The 21,378-nt window shown below is 39.7% G+C and overlaps 1 protein-coding gene across 1 annotated transcript; it reads right to left on the bottom strand.

Annotated features, from left to right (window-relative positions):
- Positions 1–1,604: 1,604 nt before the first annotated feature.
- LOC104948761 (dihydrolipoyllysine-residue acetyltransferase component of pyruvate dehydrogenase complex, mitochondrial-like) lies at positions 1,605–20,924 on the bottom strand. The gene is made up of 12 exons (XM_010774990.1): positions 20,393–20,924; positions 13,255–13,350; positions 5,781–5,906; positions 5,176–5,357; positions 4,905–5,043; positions 4,726–4,793; positions 4,200–4,310; positions 3,836–3,943; positions 3,630–3,748; positions 2,638–2,800; positions 2,419–2,555; positions 1,605–2,327 (listed from the first exon to the last, which is right to left on the bottom strand). The coding sequence occupies exons 1-12, from the start codon at positions 20,454–20,456 to the stop codon at positions 2,198–2,200; spliced, it is 1,443 nt and encodes a 480-aa protein (XP_010773292.1). The 5' UTR covers positions 20,457–20,924; the 3' UTR covers positions 1,605–2,197.
- Between the last annotated feature and the right edge of the window lie 454 nt (positions 20,925–21,378).

The raw sequence follows: 21,378 nt of genomic DNA, 5'->3' as shown, positions 1-21,378 counted from the left end.
CGAGGGCTACAAGAAACAAAGTGAGTAGCCTACAAGATTGAAGCTGGTCAGATAACGAACGAGTAAATGAAAACAGAATGAGGCGGAGAAGTGTGTGTGTTTAATTGAATAGTAAAGGGGTTTAACGTTAGTGGCAGGTTGTGTGAGAGAGAATAAATAAAACAGCCCAATATTTAAAAAAATTGTTATTATTTTTCCCGCATATTTCGCAACTTTCCGCATATTTCGCAACTTCCCGCAATTTCACCGCATAAAATCACGTAAAAACCCCGCATGTTAAATCGCATAATCAAGGATTTTAGCCCGCATAATCAAGGATTTTTGCCCGCGTTTTACTGGAGGGTCTAGTTATAGCTCCAATAAATCTCTCCTCCTGATTGGTGGAGTTGGCCCAATAGCTGTAGCGCCACCGTCCTGACGTCAGAAAAGTGTTCAAATCTGGATCAGTCTGTATCAGATCCGTTGCAGCCCCTTTTTAAGAGATTTGGGTATGGAGGAAAATAGAGAGGGTTGTGTTTTCTGACTCTAGGTGAGTTCCCTGACACACCGGGGACACATATTCATGTACAAAAGTGCATTTTGCATGATAGGTCCCCTTTAAATTAACTGTTAATATTCTAGGTACATCATATTCTGGAATTTACTCTTTACTGTTAAAATTAAGATTGTTTTTACAAAGTTGCTAATGTACGATTTTTTATTTAAATCATTCATTGCAATTCAGTAAATGTAGCCTACCTCAATGTATTTATTTAGACGTTTTGTTTAACAAAGTAAGGATAGAAATTTTTAAGTCAAACCTAAAGTTTCTTTTTACATAGCGATGAACCACAGCTCTTTATTTTTGGTAATGGATCATACCCTGTATTGCCTGACACCCAAAATCCAGGTATCGATATAGCAGTGTTTGTGTGCGCAAAAAAAACAAAAACGTGTGAGTTTTAACAACATGTTTATTTATTGACTTTTCATTCCTGTATAATCATTTTGCACAAAGATGGCACTGTTTGTCAGAGCACTTCATCCTTCTGGGTTTCATGAAGAACAGCTCCAACACCTGTGTGTATGGGAATGCCTCTGGTGCTGGTCCATTAACTAATAGGGAATGAAAAAGTGGGACCCCTAATCCATTTGATTGGCAGCCCCCCATCAAAAAGGGGTGGCAGGTCAGGTGTGTTTTGGATTTTAATTTTAAATATGTATTTATTTTATTCCAATATCTTGTTTGGTGACTGATCACACTGTTTCTGCATTCATGTGGGCTCTTATAGTCAAATTATAAAAAAAAAAAAATAAAGATCACAAGATTTACTTCTCCGAATTTATTCAAATGACATCCAGCACCAGCTTTGTGCGTTCCAGCAGTGAAATACAGAATATATCAATGGTAAGTATTTTATTCTGAGACTAACAAATAAAACATCCCCACTGAATAAAAATTGGCAAAACCGTCAAGTTTTCTTTGAAGAGGGTCATCATTCAGGACTGTACAGATATTCACTTAGAGCTTGTTTATATATACAGCACTGTGTTCTTTTCACAGTGAAGAATATACAATGTAGCATCAACCCACAGAAAACACACCAAACGTTACAATTGTGTGCGTGTGTGCATTTGTGTGTGTGTGTGTGTGTGTGTAGATCTGGATTTAGTGCGTCTCAAAGTTAACCACCTTTTAGCTCCATCTTCCAAAATTCCCATCCTTTTTTAAAAATGACTGTTACAGACCGCTTGCTGCACTTCCTGTTGTCTTTATGACATTCAAACCAAATAAAAATAAAAGCGTGAAACATACACACACACACAAATCATAAACACAATCGTAATTTTTTGGGGGTAAATATTCTCGCTGGTTGGACTTGTAACACTTCCCTTTGTAAAACATTTACAATGTTTTAGTGACATTGGACCAGTCTCTATTCTAGGATAAATTATACCTAATTCTGGTCTCTCGTGAGACAGGGCCTCAATAAATACATGTGAGTGAGACAGAGCGAGGGGAGAGAAAGACCGAAAGACAGACAGAGAGACAGACAGGTAAACGGAGTGAGTTCTGCTTCCTCCCCTTTAGGGTAACTCGGAGTGACCTGTTGGCAGGCCGGCCAATCACAGGAGGAAACAGACCGGTTCAGACCAATCGGATCACTTCAGTGAGAGGCTATGCCTGTTGTTGCAGTTTAGCGGCAGTACAGTCCAATCACAACAGCATTGTGACCGGTTTCTCCAGGAACTTGCGGAACTCCGCGAGCCACTGCGCTCCGACGGCGCCGTCCACCACCCGGTGGTCGCAGCTCAGCGTCACCGACATCATGCTGGCCACGTCAAACCTGTGAAGACAAACGCACGCTCCATCAGGTTCAATCTAAAAAAAATGCAGTATGTGAAAAGCTTTTGTTGTATGGTAGTCATGATACTGACCCTTTCTCATTATCAGCAGGCATCAGCCGTTTCTCTGAGCCCCCGACGGCCAGGATACAGGACTGAGGGGGGTTGATGATGGCAGAGAAGTTCTTGACGCCAAACATCCCTAAATTAGAGATCGTGAAGGTACCTCCCTGGGGGAACAAAACACACATGAAGAAGACTGAAATCTGCACCAAAACTGATCGGCTAACAGAATGGGTCTAATCTTTGTACCTGGAACTCGTGCGGCTGCAGTTTTCCGTCCCTGGCTTTGGCAGCGAGCGCAGACACGTCGGAGCTGATGCCAACGAGCCCTTTGGTGTGAGCGTTGAACACGATGGGCGTGATGAGACCGTTAGCTGTGCTCACTGCTACACTCACGTCCACCACATGGTTCCTGGAAACATTTGAAATAAGTCAATACTGCTGACAGCCCAGAAATGTGGTCTATGTCTAAACTGAGAGGAGTTGAAGGAAAGTTTTGAGCGCCCCCTGCTGGTACGATAGTTCAACTACGCTTTAAGATACTAATATATAACAGGGTAGGAGTTTTAGTAGAATCAAAACATGCTAATGGTCTTCTTTTTACTGGTGGTGTGTTTATCACTTTCTTTATATGACCTAGTGAACCATGTCAACAACGAGTTTAAAGTCACTTGAACCATAAGTGCTTAAGGATATTAGTGCAAGAATTACAATTGAGATGTTGATGTTCTTATACCTGAGAAAATATGAAGAAGATAGGTTGACAAGATCTGAAGACTTTAGCTGTAGGAGTAGGAGGATAATGTAAGAATATTCCTTTGCTGTTTTTCAAAACGTTACTTAAATGAAAGTACAAAAGCATTAGAATCACACGTCAGTGGTAGAAAAAGTATTCATATCCTTTACTTTAGTAGAAGTACACACTGAAAAATACTCCACGACAAGTGAAAACCCAACTTTTCACAAAATATTCTAACAGCCATGTTTTTATCTTTTTGTAGATTTTCAATACAATTTCATCTTAATACAATTAGTCCTTCAATATCTCAGACACATTTACTGAACAGGAAGAGTATGAAAAGCTGTAATCTGTTACATTGCAACAAGTATGGTTGGCAAGTTTGTGTACTATGACCATGTTCTAGCTGGAAGCCAAAGAGACATATACATACACAACATATTGTCTGTTCCCTGTATATCTTACATGTGTGTGGATACATGTGTTGTTTGTGTTTACTCACTGCCTGATGACCGTGTCCAACCAGGAGGAGTTGCACTCAGGAACCTTGAGGCAGGCCAGAGCGCTGGCTTTGATGATGAAGTCGTTCACACTGAGCTTGATATTCTGCGCTTTCACCTCCTGCAGAGAAAGACAGGTTGTTTAAGCGACACAGGAAACATGTCATATTTATTTGAGTCTTTTTGTCAAACAGCTATCCGAACTCACAGCATTGAGTTCTTGCCGAAGCTCGATCACTTGGTCCATGTTGACGTCTACAGACAGATAATAATGGGGGATGGTTTGTTTGGACTGCATCAACCTCTGAGCGATGACCTGCAGGAGAGACAGACATATGAACTTCAGCTTTGATCCTGAACTCATCGTGGACAGGAATAAGGTGAGTCAGTTGAACCTGTGTTTATAAACATACAAGTGTCTGTCTGTAGCTGTTACTAACGCTCACATTATATCCGTTAATCTGCAGTTTATTTGATAGAATTAATCGATTGTTTTTTCTGTTGATAAATTAATCTTTTGGTTGACTTCACACGACCTCATGGAACACAGGAGAGCACCAAGAGCCCCTCACCTTGCGGATGTTGCTGATGGGGACGTCTGTGAAGGTCCCAGCTGCAGCAGCAGGAGGCGCAGCAGCAGCAGCTGGAGCTGGAGCAGCTGGAGCGGGGGCCGCAGCTACAGCCTGCCACCGGGAGGGATTTAACTTGCATTTAAAACTAAATTACATCAAAACCTTGAGAAACATACGGTACCAACACGTTGAGAGGGTTCAAAGTACAGTCAAATATATAAATATGATTAATTAGCCAGCAATTTGAACACCTTCTAAGCTAATTATGATGTAACAATCTGTACACAAAAAAATACATATGCCAAATGAAATCAAAACTTTTGATACGTCTGAAGTAAGCGGAAATGTCTTTTTATAAATTCCTCACGATTGTTGAATATCTAATTTCAAACAATCTTAGCACCAAATAAATTCAGCACAATTTTGCTAACATTCTTAAATTGAAATCCCTAAAAAAATCCAACTATGGAAATTGAAGTCGTTACATATAATAACAAAGGATTAAATGTGCATTGCTTTTACTCACAGGTGCTGCCTTTGGTGGAACAAAGCTGTCGATATCTTTCCTGGTGATGCGCCCGTCAGGACCGGAGCCTGAACAGAAACAGTGAATACAAGATTTGACCATTGCTCTCTCTTTGTATTTAAATACGTAACGCTCTACCAATACAGATCTGAGAAGCTACCTGCATGTTGTTCACTTACCGCTGACCTGTGCCAGATCAATCCCTTTGTCAGCGGCGAGCTTCTTGGCGAGCGGGCTGGCGAACATACGACCCTTCCTCGGGGCTGCGGGGGGGGCAGCGGCGGCTGGAGCAGGACTGGGAGCTGCTGGAGCTGCAGCCTGGAACAGAAACATTACCGTTCAAACATCACAATCATCCCTGTACAAGTTCTATTCATCTAAATAAAGGACACTCAGGTTTTTTCTGTGTAAACGTTTTGCTTATATTTGAAAGTGAGAGCTGAGTCTCACCGGTGCCGGAGCTGGAGGTGGAGCAGCAACATCTGTCACTCCGGTCTCTACATAATCCTTGAAGGCAGCGATATCACTTTCTCTCTCCACAATGATGCAGAGTGGCACTCCCAGGGGAACGTCCCGGGTTCCCTCTGGCACCATGATTTTAGCCAAATATCCCTCCTCCTGCACCTCGAAGCCTACACACACACACAGACACACACACACACACACACACACACACACACACACACACACACACACACACCTTGTAAAATGCCACCCACAGGTTTTAATGGCTGCAGTACTGCACGGGGAAAGAGGGTTAGAGGATCTGGTTTATATTTTGTCGTGTATCAAGTATTTCAGAATTAAAATACTAGATTTATCCTAGGGGAAATTAGGGTTTTGCAACACTTGCTCCATTTTAGAATTAAATATTTCAAAGTGTCTTCCTGTACTGTATGTGTTTCAAAAGGTCTGCAAACAGAAATGAGTCAAATCCATTCTGCACCTTTATCCTTATTGACCTGCTGTGAGGTGTTTGACTTTCAGCATTCACAACAAACATCAGCACCTTCAGAGCCGCCGGGCACATAGAGGCTGCAGTGTGCTGTACTCACAGTTGAAGTCGGGGCTGATGGACTTCTCGGCCAGGAGGCTGTTGACGGTAATCTGATAGATGATGTGAAGCAGCACGAAAGACATGCTGGTGAAGCAGAGGGACTGCAGCAGACGCCCTGTGTGGCCTGCAGAGGAGGAGAGGAGGAGGAGGAGAGGAGGAGAGGAGATACAGTGAGTTCACCAATAACAACACTCACTTTAAGGATTTCCACATGTCAGTTCTGCCGCTCATGCACGGCAACCCAGAAAAACCTCTCTTTGCTGAGTATCTGTTTCTCTCTAGACACAGAGAGCGGACTGCAGATTTAATATTTTTGGAGTGGTGCAACATTAAAGGTGGGGTAGGTAATTTTGAGAAACCGGCTCGAGATACACTTTTTGTTATATTCCATGGAATGCTCTTCACATCCCGATAGCAATGAATATTAAATGAATAAATACATAAAAACATTTCATCTGTGGAAGCCGTAGTACTGTAAAAAGCACGGCCAATCATCTGAGCCGGCCCGGCTAAAGTAACTGGATGGCCTACCTGCCTGTCAGCCTTCCATCTGTGCACAAACTTATCTCGTGCCCTCATTGGTCATGTGCGCGTTCGTGTGTGTTGGAGGAGGGGCTCTTTAAGGAAGTGGCAGATTTGTTCCGGCTGTGTATTTTCAAATTCTAGCGCACTCGAGCTGGTTTCTCCAAAATGACCTACCCCACCTTTAAGAAGCGCCTTTTTTATATATTGTAGAGTGATGAAGCCTGGAGTTGATTTGAAGGTGGAGGTGACTGGGAGAGGATTTTCAGTTGGCTGACATGTTATCCAAGGCGACTTACAATAAGTGCAAAAACCATAAAGATTCAAAGTTCGCACAACAAAGAAAGTGCAGATATATTTGCTTCAACCAAGTCATACCGTTCTAAGTGCTGGTGAATCAGTTCCATGGCCTAAGTTCACTTTTTAATTAAATTGTCCTGGTTAAAAGCTGTGAAAACGACTATAAAGCAAAGGTTATTTCAAATAAACCTCCTTGAGGACGACAAAACCTCTTATTCTCTTATTCATCATAGGAGTAATAGGAGTATTCGCACATTTTATTCTTTAGCTATGGTGGGGTTTTGTGTTAGCGGGAAATGACCAGAAGAGCGACAGACACTGTACGGCGGAGTAACTGACCCTGGGTCTGTGTTTAATGTAGGTAAAGAATACAGCTTTCAGAGGACATCAGGATCCTGGGAGCGAGAGTACGCAGGGCGAGGAGCTGCCACACATGTGCAACAGATGCTTATTTTATAGAGCACCTACAGGTATTTGGGATAATTTCAGTAGTTGTTATGGCGATAATTCTCTATGGTAGGATTCATCAGACCCCCCCTTTTGTTTGGGTAGATTCCGTTTTCATCCTCAGGGTAGAAACAAACTTTATGGGACTTCTCTACTTTGATGAGGAAATGAAAGGATGTTCCTTATAAGCCTTAAGAATATTTTGGACTGCATATCTGCACAGTTTGGTCTTTTCCTTCTCCAGGGCAACATCTCCATCTCATTACATTTACTGCATCTTTGCGGGGAGTACGGTTTTACTGTAGTGTGTTGCACAATATCCTGGCTAAGGGGAAGCCCTTCTGCTTAGCCTTGAGCCATCGAGGGCTAACCTTATCAAATGTGTGCAGCAACAGACCATTGAAATAGGGCTGCTCAATTAATCGTATTTTAATCGCAATTACGATTATGGCTTGCAACGATTACGAAAACAACGTAATCGAAATAAAACGATTATTTTTGTATTGGTTTTTCAGTTGAAGTATGCTTAAAGTTCAGGGTAATCAACTGTTCAAAACACACTGTTCACATTTTTTTTCTCCAATAAATTGATGTCTTCAAAGTAAATGGATAATCGTTTTTAATAATCGTGATATCAATTATTGACCCAAATAATCGAGATTATGATTTTTGCCATAATCGAGCAGCCCTACATTGCATGCAAATTAAATGTTGAAGTGAAAACAATTTGTGCTAATTTCCCATTGTTACAGTAACTCCCCGGGCTTTCACAAAGAGGGAAGGGAAGGCTTGTAAATTCGGAGGTACGAGGACTTAGCGAGCTTCTCCGTCCAAATTGGTCCGAAGTCTCTGGACAAAACAAAAGCTTTGGCTCTGCTTCCTGTTTTTTCCTATTTGTAAAACAGCATTTTTGCTGTGTGACAGCCACCGTCTTGGTTGCCCAACGGTCCTCGAGCTTCATGATTCAGTCTCAAAACGCCGTCCCACGAGTCCTTTTTACAGGCGTCCAAAACAGAGGGCATTATTCAGCTTGGACCAACATTGGGACCTGATTTAATCACATGCTGTTGCCAATTCATACGTCGGGGAGGGCCAATTAAATGTTTTTACTTTGCCAGCAGGGATGGATGTAAAAAATTAAATAAAATCAAACACTGTACACAACTATAAGGGACCATTGTTATGCTACTGTATCCTCACTCCACTACAATAAGTACTTTTTCTGCTACTCCAGCTTTAGTGATAAGTTACTTTTACAGGAACAAAATATTACTAAACACAAATCACAAACACATTATGTATAACTACTACTATTATATGGTGTAAAGTATACTTTTCTGTAACAGGGCATTTTGCCATAATTACTCATTTTACTCTTGGTTACCTTTAGGTATGTTTTTTTAAGTATCTTTATTGAGAGAAACAGTGGTAAAGGTCGGACACTGCATATGCTAAAAACTGAGCTATCGTGCAGCCCACCTTACATTTTGATGAGAATACTTATGTCTTCTTACTTTAAGTATTTCCACATTGTGGTACTGCTAACTTTACTAGCTTGTGTTCAGAGTACTTTTGGCACGGATATCATTCAGACAAAAAAAGGTAGAAAGTTGTGTCTTCAAAAAGGTGTCATAAAAATAGATTTAAGGAAAAGCAAAACGAAGTGATGCGTTTAATCCAGACACCCTCTGTTAGAAGTCTACTAGCTTAAACATAAACCTGATCAATCATCCGTAACATCAAATATTTATATAAATTCATGCAACAAGACTAAAAGACTCCCCAAAGGGAAATTGTAATCGTGGTGCCTTTTGAACCAGGCATATAGCACCTAGTGTAAAGGCTCTTTAAACGGCCACTGCCCATATGAGAGCAGCCGTTTGTTCACCTCCACTGAGAGTTGGATGCCTTCAAGGGGATGTGGAGCCAAAACCTCGTATCATGACATTAGAGAGTACATCCCAAACAACAGCAGCCAGTGGCACAAGAGACTTTCTGTCTTGTGAGGATTGGAGTCTTGTTTACTGACATATCCTTGGGCACAGCGCACTGTTGTGGCTTTTGAAAGCAAACTTCATCTGATGAATTATTCATGTCATACATTTGGTTTAACTTAACTTTAAATCACAACAGAAAAAGTGAAACAGACCATCAAAATAAAGAACATAGCAAACATATCTCTCTCTAAAACAATTCAAGTGTGTCTCTTTTCGGCACAATGAGATCTGGGTCAAATCTGTGTTTTTGTGAGTTTATTGTGAGTGTGTATTGATGGTGGTTTTTGTACATTAATTAAGTGAACAATTACTGTACAGTAACTCTCAAATTCTCATGATCTACTGAAGATTATAACCACTAAATAGCCCAATTAAAACCACAGTGTAGTAATGACTTTAAACCTACTTTTTATCCTAGATGTATACAGTCCTGTCGTTAAACAGACAGTTGATAATGAAACAGAATGATAAATGTTGGCAAAGCAATGACAATCATCCTCAACCACATCCAGTTGTTACTTCTAAATTCTATACACTGGTGTGGCAGCTAGATTAAATCCCTTTTTCATTCAAGAATATAACAAATATGTATCCAATACAATTATAGTTTCCAATCATTTCATATTCAGTCAAAAGTAATCCTGTGAATAAGACCTTTCTCATTGAAACGTCCTCACACAAAAACAGCTTTGATGAGATGTTATTGGTTCTTTTACAATACTTATTATTATTTCATTATTAAAATAATCAATTTAACTTTTGGTAACTTTGTTTAATTGTAAATACTGAATCTTGGATAATAATATTAAAGGTGGGTTAGGTAAGTTTGAGAAACCGGCTCGAGATACACTTTTTGTTATATTCCATGGAATGCTCTTAACATCCCGATAGCAATGAATATCTGAAGTGCTTTGACAAAAAATCCATAAAAAAATGTCATCTGTGGAAGCCGTAGTACTGTAAAAAGCACGACCAATCATCTGAGCCGGCCCGGCTAAAATAACTGGATGGCCTACCTGCCTGTCAGCCTTCGATCTGTGCACAAACTTATCTTGTGCCCTCATTGGTCATGTGCGCGTTTGTGTGACGTGCAATCACCGGTAATTGCACTTTAACACAGGGATATCTCCTCTTGCACTTTATATGTCCTTGCTGCTATATTGTATTACCATGTCATAAATACTTGTGTGTTCTGCTCTTGCTCTTTTGCATATCACGTATTTTGTTTTTGCTATGTTTGTAAAATGTAATTTTCTTAAATGTTTTATGTGAGGGACTGTGGATGGAAATTAGCTCAAAGCTAAATCTGGCACTGTTACGCTTGATACATTTGAATGTTTTAAAGGTCCCATGTCATGCTTTTCCAGTTATTACCCGTCCCCTTGTGTGTTATGAAGGTTTTTATGCATGTAAACGGTCTGCAGAGTCAAAACCCTCAAAGTACACCCTGTAGCGAGTAAAACTCAACACAGAAAAGACCTCCCCAAAACGCCTCGTTGGAGATACGTCACTGCCCATTGATTCTTCCGGGTAACTCATGATGTCATGCGTTAAGTCCGCGGAGCCGTTACGTTAAGCCCCCGCTGATTGGTCCAAATTGACCAATCCACGGCTTCCTCACACACACACTCAGTGCAGTCAGCTCTGCTGATCTCTCCTCCCTGGCTTTAGGCTGATAACAGACAGTTGGGATTGCGGCAAAATTCTCTCTGCAGACCCATTCTCACAGCGTTTATCAAACTTTTTCTTACTGAATATCAAGCCACACATATTGTTTTTACTTTGGCTGTGACTTCGTGTGTGCTCAGGATGAGTTTGGCTGTGTTTCGCTGTGTATCGCTAAACAAGGAAACCACACCTCCACGGAGCTCAGCGCGATTCACAACGTCCCAACCAATCAGAGCACACTGTGCTCACAGGGAGGGTGGGGGCTGGAGCTATTGGAGCTACAACGAGCCCTTAAAGGCAGAGAGTGAAATTCAGTGAATACACGTAGTTTACAGAGATGCTGTATGAGAAACCAATGTGAGTTTGGAAAATTGCACAATATAAATCTTTTCTAGTAGACCTCAACAATGGAATTATGATCAGTGGAAATGGCCATGAAATGGGACCTTTAGGTGTTCATTACTGTGCATTGTCCCTGCCAAATAAACGATTAAATGAAAATGAAAAGTGTATTTTCAAATTCTAGCGCACTCGAGCTGGTTTCTCCAAAATTACCTACCCCACCTTTAACTTTAACAGACACTTGATTTATTGTTAAGCAGTCTGTTTTTTCAAAAGGTATGTGAGTCTGGTGCCTTCTTGGAGATTTCAATTAATTTAATTTAATTCATTTTTTCATGACATATTGAAAATGTTGTTTGCATACCAAACCATTTTAACATGGTAAAATATAGACATGTAGAGCTGTCCATGGCCAAGCCCCAGCCTACATTAATAACCCGATCCACTCTTATAGCACAGCCCGGGCCCTAAGGTCCTCTGAGCAAGGCCTCCTAAGGGTGCCCCGAACCAGGCTAAAAACCAAGGGTGACCATGCCTTTGAGGCGGTGGCCCCAAGGCTCTGGAACAAACTACCACAGAAAATAAAAACCTCTCCCTCAATAGAGATTCTTTAAGGGGCAGTTAAAGACCCACCTCTTCCGACAGGCCTTTGGGTCGTCGGAGGAGGTGAGTTAGTAGCTGTCTTTTATTGGTGTTTTATCGTATGTTTTATCCTATGTATTACCTGCTGCTGTTTTATTCTACATTTTATAGTTGTACTGTGAATTGTGTACTGTACTGTAAAGCACTTTGTACATCCGTGTTGAGAAGGGTGCTATGTAAATAAAGTTGTACTTACTTACTTAACGTGGTGTCAAAAATAAAGGTAAATATAGATTAGTAAAATCTACCCATGAAGCAAAACCTCATGGTGCAATTGTATACTTTTAACTACTTAAATCTAAATAGTCAGTGGATGAACTTGTTTTTTAAATATTAAGTCTTACAACCCAGCTGCCTTAGTTCATTGCAGTCAGAGTGTTGTTGGTGTTGAAGTATCTCAAAGCACAACACTGCATTATCTTAAATGGAGAGACCGGACACTTAGGTTTTACACTAATGACTAACCACTAAAGGTTGACCCACGTTTGAAGTCAACAGCTATCAGACACACATGAATGCTTGAGCTTTACTCGAAGACTTCTCTCTTTAACTATTGATGAGAGTGTAAGTGGTCCACTTTCTCCTCTTCCTCCTTTACTTCCTGACTGTTATTTCAGCCGGAGAGACGAGCACAGACGGCTCTTCGGACTGGATGTTGTTCCCTCCGTCAATATAGGTTTATGTATAATTAAACACTGCATGTGGTGTCCTACAGAAACCCACATTATGTGAGTGGAATGAATAAAGGCGACCGCAATCCCACATCCATCACCCGTAAGGAGAACAGTCACCTCGCTCTCATAAACCTCAGCCTGTGATTTACAGTATATTTCTTTAGAGGACAAGGCCCCGCTGAAGAGTCGTGGAAGATCGTTCGCCTGCTTTAAAGATGGTTTCCATTTTTACTGAACTCATATCTAAATACCATTGTCTGAATTAACTAATACCATTTGTCAAAAGCAGGCAGACCATGCTGTTGTGAAATAAACCCACTTAAGGAATCAGTGAAGCCTTAGGAGCAACTTTTATATCCCTGTGTATAAATATACACAGGGATATAATAAAAGCGGTCAGCCATTATCAAAAACAGACTTCATCTCAACTTTCTTTTCTCTTCTGGGTCTTTTTCTCCAACAGCATAGTTTGTTTGTTTAGTATGTTATCATTTTGATGGACATTATCTGTCAAAATAAACCAACTCCAAGCCTAAAATGTTAATCATCATCTAATGGACGTTAGATCTGACCCTGATGGATCACGTCTTCCTATCTCAGATCTTGCTGGCTTGTGGATCATTTTATATTTTTACAGATGGACTCCTTCCCGCACTAACCGATATTACCTTTCATGGGCTGAACTATGCGCCAAATCTATCCTCATCTCAAAGAAAATTCAAGTCCCCTCGAGAAGGGCTGGTTCACATTACAGAGAACAATAACGCAAGTCAAACTGGAGGCTTTTTGGGAAACAGACAAGCGTCTCCAGGCGATGGACGAAGCCCAAGCCGCCATCGATGTGTCAAAGTATCAAAGAGAGTTGAACTGAATAGCTCACCTTGCATTGTTGTGCTTGTGGGCTCCGCGAAGAGTGGGATAAGAAGGAGATAGATGAGGTAGACGAAGGACAGGCCATTGTACCTGAACAGGCAAGCTGCAGGAACAAAGGGACACAAAGATACAGATTAAACAGCAAATCCATTTAACGTCCACAAACTCTACCGTGTCATGAATGCTTTGCGTGCATACCGTAAAGTTTAACAGTAAATAAACTCCAGAAGCTGGCAGAGGTGTAACAAGCTGCCTGATCAGGAGTCGTCATTGAAAATCAACTTAACACAGATTTAAGAGAAACATGTGGTGAAGCGTATTAAAATGTTCCTGGTGTAGAAAAGCTGCTTGCGGCCATTAAAGCCAGATCGTTCCTTTAACACTTTCTCACCAGCCTCCGAATCTGTTCATCTGGTCTGCATCACAAAATGAGGATCAATAATCACCCTTGGGTGTTACGATGGATAATTAACTAAATGAGCCTCTCTCTGCTCTTTAGTGCTGCAGCTTTATATATCATATGGGAAGATTTTATTTAGCAAGAATCTCATAGTACCAAATGGACTGTGAGCATTATTGAAACTGGATGCTTTATTACCAAATCAGCAAGAACAAGATGACTAAACGTTTTGTAACAGAGTGGCTTCAGGCACCAGATGTTTAATACACACGTTGGACCTCTGAGTTTGGAAAACAGGAAACAACTTGTAGTTGCCAAAGTATAAAAAGGAAACACATCCACATGCAGCGTGAAGAGTTTGAAATGTGACGACCAGTGTCTGAAAATAATTATGTACTTGGTATGAGTATTTTAGATCAAGACCTACATAGAGATTTGATGTTGATTCATTTAAACTTTTACTTATTTTTCCCTGGAACTTTTGTTCACTTTAATTTATGTCATCGATGATTGTTGATTTAATAAAGTCACTCAAATAAACAGTTACCTCAGTGCTTAAGTCACTCCTTGATTCAAATGACGACATAGCATTATTGTTTCCTTAAAAACTGAAACAATTCGAAAATCAATCAAATAATTATATAAGAAACTGTTTGGATATTTGTTGCAAAACATGTTGTGCTTCTCCAATGGAAGGATTTGCCAATTTTTCTCAACTTTATTTAACTGTAAACTGCATATCTTTGGGTTGATCTAATCTATAATGAACAAAGCTTGTTGATTTAATGCATTGTTTCAGTATTTAGGGTTGTGTCCCTCCACATGACATTTTATTACGTAACTCCACACACTCACCCTTTCCCGAAAACACACACACACACACACTCACCCTTTCCCGAAAACACACACACACTCACCCTTTCCCAAACCCAAACACACACTCACCCTTTCACACACACTCACCCTTTCTCACACACACACACACACACACACACACACACACACACACACACACACACACACACACACACACACACACACACACACACACGTCTTTTAAGCACATGATGAAAGTTTTAACACATAAGTGCAAACATGACTTCAAAAAACATTAATTGACGTATTGATCCTTAACACACCTCATTTCCCAGAGAGTGACCATCTGCTCTTTTACCAGTTAAACGGCTCACACAACCCGCTGACTGAACATCAATTAACGCGTCTAAAATGAACCACATTGTACTAAACACTTACCCATTTCCCCGCTGAAGCCTATGCAGAAAGCACAGCCTGAGGTTTTTTTTTTAACAACCGGAGATGTAAAATCATTAAATATTTCACATTTACAACCTTGAGAATTTTAGGTTTTCAGAATCCTACAGAAAAAATGTTATAAGTCCCTTCCTGTCTGACATTACTTTGAACATTTTTAGGTCAGGAGGTATCCAGGGAATGGAGGGAAGTACACAGTAACCTTGTAGAAAATGCGGGCACACATTTTGACCTCACAAATTTCTCTAAGCGGTTAAATCAACAAGCACAAAGTTTACAACCAGGTCGGCTGCGTGAGTTACCGTCACAGTCGCAGAGATCAGCCCGTCTGGGCTGCTACTTGTCTTGATCTACTGAAAAATTACACTTAACTGTTGAAAATTGAGCTTTTATTTATCTTTGCACACTCAATGGAGCTATTCATTGACATTTGACTTGGCTCCGACTTCTCCCTAGCTGGAGCTCTACGGTAAGTGAACCTTCAGGTTTTCTCTGTGCTCTGATACGGACCAATGAAAACTAACAAAAGTCAATAAATGTTATGGAGGACTATCATCTTTGAGAAAAAAACACTTACATATGATGTGATTAGGTTTCAAGTATGCACGAATGCTTGATATGCATGATGGTCCAATCGTCAATATAACACCATAATAAAACACTATCATATCATACTTTATCATTATCTTTAGTTGTTTTCTTTTCAAACATATTAGACGGGGAACTTTTACAACCTAAGTTTCTAGTGGGAATGATTCAGAATCTTTACTTTTTGGACGAACTTACTGCAACATTTCTTTCCACACCCACTTAATTTTATCTTCGTTAAATGTAGCATTAAATTAGCTCCAAACCTGCCCAAGTTGGTAGCCCAGAGCCTGCTGCCAACATTATTCATCTGTTCGTAGTTAGAAATCTAAAGATGCCTTGTGTATCTTTACAGATAATCTATTCGTATCTGCATGACTCTGCTCCCACTGTTACCCTGCAGACACTTGACCTCAGTCTTCCTGACCATTTGCCTTCGCTGCATGACTCACCATCTGAGGATTTTTACACAAGGAATGAAAATAAACTGCCGTTGTTTTCAGACATCAGATTACTGAAAACCTCCACATCTAGTCTGAATCAGGCTTTTGTCTCTCCCAGTAAAAGCTGTTATTACAGCCAAACAAAGCCTAAACACATGAGAGCAAGGCAGTCTTAAATGTGAAGTTAAAGCCAACTGATTTCAAAGTTTGAGTCTGAAAACATAAATGTCATGATAGAAGATAAGGAGGTGTGGTGCCTGGCCAGAGAAAGCACTGGGTGATAACAAAGGAATTTAAGCAGCACTGAAGAACATAAAGAGCACACCACAAGTAGCCTATATACCCACCACTGTGCAGAGTTTAACAGCTTTCAGAAATGAGTAGTTGATAGATCCTTAAAAACAAGGGTAAATAATAATAGACAATAACTTCTGAGGCCGCTTTTAGTCCATTTAAGTCTATTCGAAGATAAGACGTTTGTTTGTTTATTAGCTAAATACTCACTAGCCATACTAGCTAACTAATTGACACTAGAAGCTAGTGCTAACTCATTTATCAGAACCATGTGGTGTTACTAACAAATAAAGAAGTACCAAACATTAAGCTTACAGTATAATGGTAAATGTTATAGCTACAGTATTATTTCAAAATAGAAGCACAAGTAGGAAAGAAGCCTACTGAAATGTGCTAACGTCAACTAAGCTAACATTAGCTAGCATAAGCTAGTTGTCATAAGATAAATAGTTTACATGAGGCTGTTTTATTGTAGTATAGTATTTTAGTATAAAGTATAGCATAGCAACATAAATTGAGCAAGAGGACGATTATTATGTTTTTGATTAAACTTGTCATTTGACACAGTAATATTTAGTTAGGTGTTCATTTTTATATTTCAGACGACTAAAGCATAACTGAAATGTGAAACAATTATTCCTTTATTTACATTTACTTACATCCGTGACTCTTCTTCGTGTATCTCTTGTCCTTCATCCTGAATGTTGGTTTCACACCGCTGAATTTTTAATGAATTATCTTTCCTTTTGTTTACCTCTGGAAACTTGTGGTTTGCCATGTTGGTCAACAGACTGAACTAACATGGTCACTAAAAATTCTCCACTGTCTTTATCATTAAAAGTATGTCTTATTTGTCCCTGTTTTAAGCAGACTTGTTTTGTTTTTAATAGAACACAGCTTTTTGGTAAAACAATAATACAATAACAGCTAAGTTGCTATTGTTGACACTACATGACATTTGATACCAAATGACGGGTTTTTTCGGTGGATTTAAAGCATTATTTTAAGACCAAAACCTCGTCTTTAAAGTATCATGAAGGTGCCAAATGCTGCCAATTATCCAAAACATGCCCCAAAACTGCCAAAGTGAGTAACAAGATATACGTCATCAGTATAATTTATGTATTATTAGGTAAACTTTTATTTACTGTTGAGTACATTTCAAGCATACATGTGATTTTTTCCGGAGCATCACAACTTGTGTAACAGGGACATTAGAGAGCAGTCATTCTTTTTAAAGATGTGCTTGTTGTCTGTCTTGTTTTAAAACGTGTATCACAATGGATCCCTTGTCTTTAACTGTAAACCAAATCTTCCTTTGCGTACAAATGAATAACCTAAACCTCAACCGGTTCTCACTTAATATCCACCAAATGGTTTTAGTCTTAATTGGAATCAATGGACCAACAAAATGATGGATTATATGATATTTAAGAGTTTTCTTATGGTTCTCAAATTACATTTTTAATAATCTGTGGAAAAAACACGTTTTTATAATATGGAAAATATTGGTGGCATTAAAAATATGAACACAGAGAAGAGGATTTATTTTCTTGTGTCACTTTCTGCATGATTAAGACCCAATGTTTTTTTCATATCTATGTTGTCTTTTAAGTCCCAATTGAAACCTACAGCATCATGATTCCAGTAGTGTTCCCATCATCTGCATAACACCTCCAACCTCAGTTTGCTCCGGTGCTTTAATCTGCTTCAACCAGCTCTACTCAACACATCCCTCTGTAAAAGTCTCACCACGAGTTTGAATTCAGATCAGACATTTGGGAAATGGCATGCTCATAATCGTGTTCTCCTTCGAAACTATTCCAGTAAACACGTAAACAGCATCCTGTTTGATCAGCTAAACTGTAGCTGTGTGCAAGTTTTTGTGTGTGTGTGTGTGTGTGTGTGTGTGTGTGTGTGTGTGTGTGTGTGTGTGTGGTAAATGAGACTGTGTACACATACAGCCCAGCAGTACTGTGCTTTTCAAAAGAGGTGCTGTCAGATGGCCAACAGGGAAACAGACTAGGTAACGTCAGCAGACAAGTCTTTCACTATAGGACATGAGAAAAGAGCGGGTGTGCATGCATATATTGCACTATAGAACATATACAGTAAGGGAGATGATTGGAGTCGCATAACATCTGCTGTGCTGCAGTGTATTTCCTCTCTGTTTATTCAGCAATGAGAAGCCAAAAAATATATATTTTTAGTTCCTCTAATGCATGACATTACACCCTGAAAAATCAGACTTAGCATTTATCTCAGCCACAAGTGTTACAAATAAGAAAGGAACAAAGAATAGCTGATAGGTGGATGGTTATTGATTATTGATGGAAATCTAAACAATTCCTTTTTAATTAAGATGAGATTTTTGACTGTCAAACAGAAACAAGAAAGAGAAGTAAGCAGCTTTTATCTCCTAACCTGTTCCTGAATACTTTCCCTTTTTTCCACTTTACATTTCCTTCATCCTGTCAGTTCTTCTGTGCACAGCTGCAGTGAATGACAAGCTCGCATTTGCACTTTGAAAAAACATCAAATATTAAAGGTATGTTTACGATAAAAGGGAAAGGCAATTCTTTCCTCCCTCACAACCACATTATTAATTCATACTGTTAAAACGACTTTCCACGAATTAATGGAGACAATGCATGGCCTCACGATTGCTTTTGGAAATAAAAGGGGGCCGTCGGGCTGTCAAGTGATGCATTATGGCGGCTCTGAGTGGGTCTTATCTATAGAAAGCATGCTGTTAGCTTTAAAAGTACCTCAGCTCCATAAGTCTTACACAGACACCACAGTGGAACCTCAGTGGCAGTTAGACGCTAATCATGTTTCACTTGTGGCCTACCACAGAATCACAGCTTAAAACACAAAGTAAACTGCATTTAATAGAGTCTGCAAGGTGCCATCATGCCTCCAGCCACACATTCTAAATCAGTGTTTTGATTGAGTGTCTCTTTCTCAGTGAAATTAGGGATATCTCAGACTTTACCCTCTGTTTAAAGCTGCTAAAAGTCACTTCTAAATCCAAATAAGCTGCCAAGTTTGACTGTGACTCATCTTCAAAATCTGCAGTGAATCAAACAAAAACTTTCACTAACACAGCAACAATAACTTCATCTGTGCAGAGTGCTTAGTAAAAAAAAACAAGAACTCACAGATTGAATCTCAAAATGTGGAAACATGACATAGCTCTAACAATGTCATGGCAAGTTAAAAGTGAATACACAATATAAACACTACATTCATTTACTGGATATACAGTCAGCAGCTAAACAATCGATTCAAAGACAATTGATTCGTTATTAGGGAGGTTATCCAAACTCAGAAACCACACAAAAAAACTGCAGAAATTAATATATAATGTTATTAAGATATAAATAACACAGTCTAACGGCAAGTTGATGCCTTGTTTGACCCACATAGGAAACCTGATAGTGAGGAATAGTTTCTGTTCTTATTCTTATTATAGCAAAGTGGTTTGTGATTTGATTATTTCTGCATTTCAAACTTTGGTTAGAGAAAAAGATGCACTTAATATGTCTGTATTTTTAATATCCTACATTTCTAGAACACACAAACTGAGACATGGACGCTGTGCAGAGAGCATGGAGGTTGTTTCTGCAGTGACTGGACACTGTGTTGTCGGCTGTGTTTCCTTTACCAAATCCAATCAAATATGACAGCCAGGTAGAGAGTGTTGCTGGTACACCTCTCTTTGTAATGTTCTTAATTGTAAGATCATGTGTGATATCTATTGCTTTTGTTTTGTCACAGCTTTAAAGCACACAGCATTGAAGATTAATTAACTGTGACCTCCAGCATCATGAGGTCAATCACACATCATTATAAAAGCCTATTCAATGTTCACACAATCATTCATTTGATTTCTGCTGTAAAGTTTTTACATGCTCATATACTTCAGGTGTGTACCATTGTAGCTCAGAATTAGAATTAATGTGACAGATTATTTCAAAAAGTGTCATAACATTAAAAAATAAGCTACATCCTTCCTTAAATGTTAATGAATTACTCTAAAAGGATAAGATCCGATAAAGTATACGAGGTATTCATTAACCTGGCACATTAAGAGCATTATTGGCCAATTTAGAATGCGTAAAAAGTGTGAATGGGAAAACACTCACCAGCAACAAGACACAGAGGCAGCAGCAGCCTGAAGACCAGCCCGCACACCATCTCAGAAGCCATGGTTCCGTGTTGAATCCAGGTAAAAGTAGCCGGGAAATGTCTCTTTTTTTAAGGTTTCTCTTTCATCCCAAACTGCTGCGCTCTGTCAAACCCCAGCTGACATCAAACTGGCGCTCCTGCACACATCACTTTCCCCCGGTGACACCTGGACTCCGCTGGTTATTCCACAGTGAGAGATTGCGCATTTACAGAGGTTCCCCACAGCAGGCATGTCACCATGCATGATATCGTTTTTAGTTTCTCAGACGTGTTGCAAAGTCATTTTGCACAAAACTGAGTAGCGGGCTCAGGTGCGCAAACAGAGAAATACCGGAGAAAAGGAACCAAGAAGTCCTGAAATCCAATTAACCAGATTTTTGTATACCTTAAAACCACATTAAAGAGAAAGTTAACAATATATTAAAAAGTCTGGTAACTCTTCGTCTGTGAAGCGTGACAGAAACACGAAATATAACCGGATAATGCACCCTTTCCTTTTCTGCCCCCTTGGTGAAATTTGACTTTCTGACTTCTGGTGTGGATTGTGTTCACCAACAGGAGGCTACAGGACGAGTTTGTGATTGGCAGCTGCTTCAGCCAATCAGAAGGCTGCTTCTAGTAACCGGTCCAGCCCACTAGGATAATTGGAAGCAAGAGGTGGGACGGGGAGATGGTTAGAAATACCACAAGTATTAAAAGATAACGTGTCCAAAATCCACAGCTTCTTTTATTTCACTAAAACTATTTCCCAATAGTTTAGTATTTAATCTGCATACTTAGGTATATATAAACATTGTACAAGCACGATAACCTCCAAGAAGGTTTTATAAATGTTACTGGCCTATAAGTGATTATTGTATCCCCTCAGGTCTGTCCAGCTGTTCATTAATAAGAAACAGCGACACCTACTGGATCTGATCAAAGCAGCACACTCACTTCAATG

The sequence above is a fragment of the Notothenia coriiceps genome, unplaced genomic scaffold (assembly GCF_000735185.1).
Source record: "Notothenia coriiceps isolate Sejong01 unplaced genomic scaffold, NC01 NC01_scaffold00015018, whole genome shotgun sequence".
Classification (NCBI taxonomy): domain Eukaryota; kingdom Metazoa; phylum Chordata; class Actinopteri; order Perciformes; family Nototheniidae; genus Notothenia; species Notothenia coriiceps.
This window is presented reverse-complemented; position numbering and strand designations above follow the sequence as displayed.